This window comes from Orycteropus afer, unplaced genomic scaffold (assembly GCF_000298275.1).
Source record: "Orycteropus afer afer isolate SDZICR_OR568_19922 unplaced genomic scaffold, OryAfe1.0 scaffold00095, whole genome shotgun sequence".
Classification (NCBI taxonomy): domain Eukaryota; kingdom Metazoa; phylum Chordata; class Mammalia; order Tubulidentata; family Orycteropodidae; genus Orycteropus; species Orycteropus afer.
Window position 1 is genome coordinate 8,311,213 of NW_006921682.1, and position 9,881 is coordinate 8,321,093.

The window sequence follows — 9,881 nt, forward strand, 5'->3', positions numbered from 1 at the left end:
TTCCCTAATAAACCCTGTAATCTGTGAGTTCTGTGTGGCCACTGCAGCGAATTATCGAACCCAGGAGAGAGGTAGTGGGTGCTTTGGGAGGAACGGTTGGTGAAAGGGTTGGAAGGAGGCAGCATGTTTGGCCTTGCAGTAATAGACCTTGGGTTACTGCTATCTTCCTCTTGTGAGATTAGAGGAGGTCAGAACATGTGGCCTCCCTGCCGTTTTTTACAGTTGGTGTCAGTTGCTAGCAACAGCACACAACAACAACAACGATAACATCTCAGCTTTCTCTTTCCCATTCTCCTATTGATTCCTCCACATTTTCATGTAAAAAACTTTTTAAAAATATAAATGGGTCTTTTTTAAATTTAACAATGTATCTTGAACACCTTTACATATCAGTACTTATAGCTGTTCCTCCTTCTTTTGATTGCCTAGTCAGTCCATGGATGTATGCATCCTAATTTAACCACTTTTCTTCTGATGGACATTTAGGACACTTCCAGATTTTGGGGGTGGGGGACAGAAAGTGGGTAGGAGGGACCAAAAAAAAACTAAACTCATTTGCCATTGAGTTGATTCTGACTCATAGCGACCCCCTTTGGGTTTCCGAGGCTGTAAATCTTTACAGAACTAGACTGCCCAGTCTTTCTTCCACAGAGTGGCTGGTGGGTTTGAACCACCAGCCTCCTGGAGGAGAGCTATTATAAACAAGGCTGCTATGAACAGCTATACCATCTCCCTAGTCTCTCTCTACAAACATACCTTTGCAAACATCTGCAAGTATATTTTTATGAGAAATTCTAAGTACTAGCTCAAAACCAATACGTATTTTGAGAGCTACAAGCAAACTGGCCTACAAAATATTTATACCTATTTATACTCACACCCACAGTATGTGACAATGCTGTTTGCCTATCTTTTTACCTTTGCCAATGGATTTCATTAATTTTGAGTGAGGCTGATAAATTGCTAATAATTACTTATTAGCAATTCATAGTTTTTTTTATATTTGCTATTCATTTTTCTATTGAACTATTTATTTTTTTAGTTAAATTTTAAAAATTAAATCTATCTTGTGGGGTTTACATTAACTTTACCCAAAGAATTTGGTCTTTGTCCTCAGCTGCTGAGACATAATCTCAAAAAAAAAAAAACCTTGAAATTAAGTGTCTTTGATAAGGGCTTCAGACCACACTTAACTTACAGGTTGGGTGAGGTGATGTGGTGACTCCAGGGAGGGACCTGGCCAGGCCTGAAAGACTCAATACCTTGTGATCACCTTGATAGCAACGAACCACAGGGATGGAGTTTGCAATAAGTAATGGGATCCCCAAAAAAGCTCTGGACACCAGCTCTATGGGCTTCCTGGCTGGTGAAAGTCATCAATGCATGTGAGAGAGTAGCATGTTCCTCTGAGACACGGAAGCTCTACACTGGAAGCCCTCCCAGATCTCACTCTATACGTCTCTTCATTTGTATCCTTTTTTGCTATCGTAAAGCTATAACTGTAAGTACTGCAATTCCTGTGAAGTTGTGAGCCATTCCACTGAGTTATCAAATGAACCCAAAATTGTAGTGGTAGCCAATAAGTCAAAGTGAGGAGGGCTGGGAACCTCTGAGCTTATGGCTAGTATCCTCACGGGGTAGAAGGAACCTCCAAATTTGTAGCCTATAAGGGAAGGATCTTGGGGAGTCCTCAAGCTTGTAGCTAGAATCTTAAAGGAATAACTGGAGTACCCTCTATATGTAGTCAGCAAGTCAGAACAAAGGAGAATTCTGGGATTCCCAAGCTTGCAGCTGGCACCTGTAGTATTGGGCTTACTTGGCAGTCTGAAGGATGATGTCCTTATAACTTGTGACCTAGCTCCAGGTTGCTAGGGTCAGAGAAAGAAGTGCTGTATGGATATGTGGTTTTGGAAAAAGTGACTGATTTTTTATTTTATGTTCATTTGGTTTAAGACTTTCATACAACATGTATCTTAGACAAAGTAACTGTTCATATGATTTTTTTCTTCAGTCAACTGATGTCTTATGACTCTGCTTACAACATGCTTTGTTGAAAATTTTTTAGTTTTCATGTGTTTTTAACTAATCAATAAATTAATCGCTGTTGAATCTGACTCATGGTGTATCAGAGTAGAACTGTGTCTATAGCATTTTCAGAAGTAGATCGCCAGGCCTTTCTTCTGAGGGACCTCAGGGTAAATACAGACCTCTAATATTTTGGTTAGGAGCTACACTCATCAACCGTTTGCTCCACCCCAGGGCTCTCAATTGCTCAAAACTGAGCAGAAGGGCTGGGCTAGAGTGGTGTTATTATGCCGTTAGAGACTTAGCTATAGTTAAGGAGCAGGTAAGAGTTCAGAAGTCTGCATCTTGGCATACTAAAATCTACAAATTTTACATGAATAAATTTTTAAAAAGTTTGTGCATGGTAAATGAACATTTTTTTCTGCAATACTTTACAGTAATAAAGTTTTTTTTTTTTTTAAAGTAGCTTTAGAAGAAAATTTTCACTGTTAAAACACTCAAAAAGAAACAATTTACATACTTATATATTGGAAGGGCACATCCAAGCATCAAAAACATCAGCCCGATTGCTCCTCCAAAGGACAAACTAATCAAAGCTGCAAAGTAAATAAAAAAAAGTGGAAATAACAATTAGTTAAATTAAGTTGTAGTTAGAATACTATTATTAACTGCTTAAACATTACCTGTAATCCAGAAGCAAAGAAAAAAAATGAATCGGCTTCAAAAGTGTAAGTCATCTGTTATTGTTATGTGCTGTCAAGTCAGACTTGACTCAGAGCAACGCCTCCTTGGGTTTCCGAGGCGGTATCACTACAGAAGTAGATTGCCCCATCTTCCTTTCGAGGAGTGGCTAGTGGGTTTGAACTGCCAGCCTTCTGGTTAGCAGTCAAGTGCCTTAGTCTTTTGTAGCATCATCAAGGTATAATAAAGTGATATTTTATTTACTTTTAAAGGCCTAACCTTGTATGCCACTACATTCTCCAACTACTGGTTCCCTTTCTCGTGCAGTACCACAGTCCATGAGATCAATGCCCCTCTGAGCTCTGTGGTGCAGTGCCTAAGGCACTTGACTGCTAACCAGAAGGTTGGTGGTTCAAACTCACCAGCTGCTCCATGGAAGGAAGATGAGGCAATCTACTTTTGTGAACATTTACCACGTCGGAAATCCAAAGAGGGTCACTAACAGTGAAATGGCAGTGAGTTGGGGATTTTTGGTTTGTTGGGCATTGGTATTACATTTGCTGCACAGGTCATTAAACTCATTGCCATTAGTTGATTCCGACTCCTAGTGACCCCTCCTTGGGTTCCCGAGGCAGTATGTCTACAGGTCTTTACAGTTTTAAAAAGCAAAATGTGGAGAAACTCTACATTCTCAGCTTTATTGGTGTTTAGAGGCCTCATCCAATGGGAAAGACTCTCCTGAATTAGTTCTTCCTTCTGGCACATATATCTTCAACATGAACAAAACTGGTAAGAAAAAAGTATCCAAGGGTATTGGTACTTAATAATTTTAAATCAATGAATTTTGTTATAGATTTTTAAAAGTTTGTAAAAGTAGCTAGATTTTTCTCCCTTAATCTTCTATACATAGTAAATTTGTAGACTAATGGGTACAGTCCTTCTGTGGTATCACTATTTTAAGGCATTATCATAGGCAATAGATGTGAAATACTGTTTCTAAAGGTGAAATAGTTTCTAAAGTTGTATAAATACATATATACAAAGCATTATATTTTATAAAGTTCTTTCACATTTTAAGAGTAGAGACAACTTTCTAAAATAGGCAGAGGTAATCAATGGCCTAGGATTAAGCAAATAAATAAATAATAAATTTATTTAGAGTTCTATATATATAATAGGAGCTCTGGTAGCATAGTGCGTAAGGCACTTGACTGCTAACCAGAAGGCTGGAGGTTCAAACCCACCAGCCACTCCTTGGAAGGAAGATGGGACAGTCTACTTCTGTAATGATACTGCCTTGGAAACCCAAGGAGGGGTCACTATGAGTTGGGGCTGACTCGACGGCACATAACAACAACAACAAATATATATAATCTGCATTTCCAGTGACTAACAGAATAACTTCTGGTTGTCTTAATTTTACTAAGACAAAAGCTAATACTTATAAACCAAAGTTAACAGTAAAGGGGTTAAACACTGCCAAACACCACTAATGTACTTCTTAGATTTAAAATGGTTAGCGCCAAGGACACCCACTGATGTGATAGCTTGGCAGATTTGGATTTCACCTAGATCACTGATGTAGCTCATGTCAATCCAGAACATATTTACTTAGTCTTTAATGCCATCATATTTTCAAAGAAAGAGAGAAGATAAGAAAAACAGAATGAAGCACTTCAAGTTTACAAAGGGAATGCAATGTAAAATGTAAAGAAAATACTGAGTATACCATTTCTTCTACCCAGTTCAAAGAGGCCTTCATGATCTGGCCCCTGCCAACCTCTCCTAACACATATTACTCCTTAGCCTCTGCATTTGAGTTAAAGTGGCTTTCTTTTCTTTCATGGTAAACGGCAAGGTCCCTCACCCACATGGCTATACACACCTTGTTTCTTTACCTCAGACATTTTTTCATTCATTCAAGAAATATTTCCTGAGAGTCAAATATGTAACAAGTGCTGGGGATATGGTAGTAAAGGAGACATGGCCCTTTCACAGACACACAGCTTGCAATCTTGTCCTACCTACTCTTCTCTTTCCTTCAAGTTAACTCCTCTTTTTCCTTCAGCTCTCAGCGCAATCATCTTTTCCTTGGTGAAGTTTTGCCAAACCTCCTGACTACAATTCCTTCTATACTCACACACTCATTCATTCAACAAATATCTGTTGAGTACCTAAAGTATGTTATGCTATTCTGGATTCTAGAGGTATAGCAATGAAAACAATCAGAGCTCTTGCTGTCATGGAGCTTGCATGCTTGTGGGAGAATAAAATGATTTTTTAAAAAAGCAAGCAAATAAATGTCAAGTGCTATGAAAAAAATCAGGTAGAGAAAGGAGATAGTAGTGCTTTTTTAGTCACAGTGGCCTAGGAAGGCATCTCTGTTGAGGTGAAATCTGAGCAGAGATCTGTATGAAATGAGGGAGTAAACCATGTAGCCATCTGGGGACAAGAACTGCAAGCAGAGGGACATGTATGGGCAGAGGTCTTCTTGGCTCAGCAATAGTTGTACACTGATTTGTCTTTCTTTCCTTCTAAACTGTCTGCTCCATCAAAGCAGAGAGCAAGTTTTCTGTTGTTAATGTTGGAGTCTCAGCTCTTTACACTCAATAATAAACATCCACAGAATGAGTGAAAGGAAACCAAGGGGAATAAAAGACAGAACGATGAAGCAGAGTAGAAACAGTACAGATTTTAGGAGCACTGGATTCTAGTCCCTACTGTGTTGTGTGCTTATCAATTTGATTTCAACTCATAGCAATCCCATATGACAGAGTAAAATTGCTCAATAGGGTTTCCTAGGCTACATTACTTACGGGAGCTGATTGTCAAATCTTTTCTCCTGTGAAGTGGCTGGTGGGTTTGAACTGTTGACCTTTTGGTTAGCAGCTGAGCACTTAACCATTGCATCTCTACTAGCCAATAATCATTTGTGAATCTCAGTTCTTTCTTTTATAAAATAAAAAAGTTGGACAAAATCTAAAATGAAAACAATTCTCTAGACACTATAGGTAGCTGCTGATGAAGTAAAAAACCACACCCACTTTTTCAAGTGTAGTTGCCAAACCGCTAAGTTCACCACTATAAACACTATACATCTCAGTTATTCAGAAGGCTTGTTTTGAAACTGTAAGTCAGAATTCTGGAAAAAGTAAAGGTTACTAAAGAGATAAAATAGATGTCACAAAGCCCAAAAACTAAACCTTTATAGACCTTTAGACTCTTATTCAGAGGTTATTTATTAATTTTTGTGAGAAAAGTTTTTGTGAACAATTGTTGTGTGTGAATTCAAACAGTGTAAATACTATTTTGAAGAATCATCTATGCTTATTTATATATTTTATAGATAAATCCATGCACTCAGAACAAAATTAAATGAAAAGCAAGTTTTTCTTCTGAGAAGTGATCACTGTTACCTGTTTCCCAGGACACAAAATTTTGTTACTTAGATCGAAACAAGAGGCCCTAGTGGTGCGACAGTTAAATGCCCTGCTGCTAACCAAAAGCCTGGCAGTTAAAACTCTAGAAAACCCTATGGAACAGTGCTATTGTGTTACATGGCATCACTGAGTCGAAAACTGACCCAATCACACCCAAAAACAACAACAGATTGAAACAAATGAGAAATAGGGGGAAGAGCTGCATACAGTCCTCTGATAGAAAAAAGGAGATTGAAAACTTTTTAAAATCAGGTAGAAAATTCTCAAAAGCATGGCAGTTTCCATTAATCTCGACAAGAGGCAAACAGCCTTAGATAGGAATAAAAAAGCCTGATATCTCATTAAGTTTTAACATGTTCCATGAAAGAGCCAATCATTTATGGGTTTTTTTTTTTTTTTTTTCATTTTTTATTTTGCCATTGTTCTCTCTCCTCCCATCCCACCCCTGGTAACCAACAAAGAATCATTTATGTTCTTAGTCATCAAAAAATAAAGTCTTAATTCTTTTGAGCATGTGCTGAAAAAGTTAATGAAAGACGATCTCTTGGGGGGTGGGGAAGCCCAAGAAACTAAACAAAACAAACTAAACAAAAACAATTTTATGCACCATCTTACCTCTCAGTAATACTGGGTAAGACAAAAGGAAATGAAGTTAAATAAATTGCTCAAAAGTGTTTTCAAAACTTGGAGAGTTTTATGAAATCAGCAACTAGGCTGGTTTATATATATTTCATCATTTGTATATAAACTGCTGTCCCAAGAATTTATATAGTAATTAAGTGATGCAATATTTGGGCAAAGTTTAGATGAGTCTGGTTTCTACTCCCAAAGCCTCCAGGCAAGGGATGGAATAGCACAATTATCTCCAGAGACAAGGTGCTGGTTCTATGATTACAAATGGGGAGCACAGTAAATTAAAAAACAGAAAATGGAAACTAGAGCAAGAGAAAGCATCAGTTCCCTAACCTGGCAGTAAACAGAAAAACCTAACATATAGGCAGTTCTGGGGTTAAAAATGAGATCAGTTTCAAAGAGTCTTTAAGATGAATTTTGTAGATAATTTGGAACAAATGCATATGGTCTGCTGGGGCTGTGCCTAAGGCATTTAACTGCTAATTAGAAGGTTGGTGGTTGAAACCCACCAGCCACTCCATGGAAGATGGGGAAATCTACTTCTGTGAATATTTACTGCCTTGGAAACCCAATGGGGGTCACTATGAGTTGGAACTGACTCGATGGCAGCTGAGTTTGGTTTTAGTTTTTAGTGCAAGAGGAGGAGCTCTAGTGGTGTAGTGGTCAGTCAAGGGATTTGGCTGGTAATGAAAAGGTTGGTGGTTCAAATCCACCAGACACTCTGTAGAAGAACAGTCTGCTTCTGTAAAAATTTACAGCCTTGGAAATCTAATGGGGGTCACTATGAGTCAGAATGACTCAGTGGCAATGAGTTTGGGGGTTTTGTTTGTTTTAGTGCAAGACAGGAGCTCTTTTTGCTCTGGTGGTACAGTGGTTAAAGCCGCTAAAGAAGCTGGCTGCTAACTGAAAGGTCAGTGGTTCGAACCCACCAGCTGCTCCATGGGAGAAAAGATCTGAAGATTACAGCCTAGGAAACCCTACAGGGTCACTATGAATCGATTTGATGTCAATGGGTTTGGTTTATAGTTTGGTTATTCTAAGAAAAGGCTCAAAGACTTTTCGATGATTTAAAAGCTGCATGTGCAGCAAGTGAAGGTGAATATGATAAAGAATTTGTTGGTTCAATCATTTAAAAGTCAGGGCAAATTTATATAACATTAAAGGGCAAATATGAGTTGTTTATAAGTCTGACACAGCTCCAGAAAAAAACTATGGACTCCAATTACAGCAACTCCTCCCTAATAAAAAGATGACAGGCCAACAGGAAGTAAGAAATATTAGATTCCTGATAAGCAATATAACAACCAGAAAATCCAATTTGAACCAAAAGTGGAAGTAAAGCTCAACCTAAGGCACTTTCACCCAATTAATATGCACCTAGGTTGGCAATGCTACTCTATCCTTAGGGTCTTATGAGCTGCAATTGATTCTATGGCAAACAATGGGTTTAGGTTTGAAGAAAGAAATTACAAAACTATTTTCCCCAGAGGCTCCCACATTAAATAACAGTGTCATAGTGACACTGAAGAAATGGGGAAGAACAGGGAAGAATGCAACATCCTGGAAAACCACAGCATTCTACCATAAGTTCCTTTCACATAAGGATTTAAAAAAGCCTGGTGATGTAGTGCTTAAGGCATTTGACTGCCAACCAGAGGGCTGGAGGTTCAAACCCACCAGCCACTCCTCAGAAGGAAGGCTGGACAATCTACTCCTGTAGTGATACTGCCTCAGAAACCCAAGGAGGAGGATTGCTATGAGTCAGATTTGACTCCATGGCAATGTGTTTGGGGTTTTTTTTGGTATGTACAATGTGACTTCGGAAAAAAAGCTTCACGAAATTTGTCCTTAAGGGAAATAATATATGCATAAATAGTTTTCAAAGTCTTCACTTCTAGCTTGCCTGGCCCTTCACTTCTAGCAGCTGGCCAGGAAACAACTCCTTGTTAAAAAATGAACTGGAAACACTGCATGGTGTTTGCTCCTAATCACACTGACAACAAAATTACCAAACAGAAAGAATGTAACATACCTTAATTCTAAGGGAAAGTTAGGAATAAAAAGAGCCTGCTAAAATTTCTTTAAACTTTAACACTATTTTATCTACAGAAAACAACACAAAACTTTTAAATCTTAAAAGCCTTAATGTGAAACTGTGTAAAGAGAAGATAACTAGGAGCACTTTGGAGCCACTTACAGTCTATCCTACAGTAAAAACCTCGCAAATCAAAATGTTTGTGGAAACGTGTGAAGTTTAGAGTGTGAGTGTCTTGGGATTGGATGTGAATCGCCAATGTTTCCTAAAGAACTATCCCTAAACTCTTCGAGGGCGTTCTTGAGGGACTCAGTACAGCTCAGTATCCAAAGATCTCACGGTTTTAAGTAGGAAATGACAGTGATTTTCCATAACTGGTTATCTCCAGCGGCCTCAACTCCCTCAAAACCACTTCACTCTTGGATGCAAACTCCTGCAAAATGTGTCTTGTGGTGCAAATCAGAACTACCTAACAGACCATGAACCACTTCATGTACGGTAGTCATGGGTGGGAGAGAGACTGCAGAAATCAGCAGAAAGTGAGAGCTGACGTACAGAAGTCAGGCTCTTGGTCACCCTTCCTGAGGGATGGAAGGGTGAGGAGGGGCCGCGCCCACCTCTGCTCCCAGGCCCAAGTGCATTCATTACGAGGGTGGGGTGGGGGTGGGGTTGGGGGTCGCCCCTCCCGGAGCTGGGACCTCCCGTCGCGCGCTCAGGCCGTAAAGGCAGCGTGAGGGGGCTGCGCGGACTCTCCCTCACACTCTTCCCAAGTGGATATCCAGCCCTCCTCTGCCCAGCCCCTAAGGCCCACCTTTGATGCCGGCCATGGCGGTGACGTCGCACCTGGCTCCAGTACCCGAGGCAGCAGCGGCGGCCGGGAGACCGGAGACGCGCGGCAGCAGCAAGAGACAACACCCGGAAGTGAGCGATGAAGTACTTCCGCCGCCTGCTCGCGCTCCCATGGGGACGTGGGGGACGCGCTGGGCTTCGGGCCCGCGGGCTGACCCTACCTCGCTTTTCCGCCCTGCGCCTTTTCTGGTCTTAACCTGGGGAGACTTTCCGTCCTT

General features: G+C 40.0%; 1 protein-coding gene across 1 annotated transcript in view; it reads right to left on the minus strand.

Annotated features, from left to right (window-relative positions):
* Window positions 1-9,641, minus strand: part of LEPROTL1 (leptin receptor overlapping transcript like 1) — a 12,542-nt gene extending 2,901 nt beyond the window's left edge. The window contains exons 1-2 of the mRNA XM_007942696.2: window positions 9,626-9,641; window positions 2,546-2,621 (exon numbers count right to left, since the gene is read on the minus strand). Coding sequence (XP_007940887.1) covers window positions 2,546-2,621; window positions 9,626-9,641 — 92 coding nt within the window. The remainder of the gene's footprint in view (window positions 1-2,545; window positions 2,622-9,625) is intronic.
* Window positions 9,642-9,881: the final 240 nt, after the last annotated feature.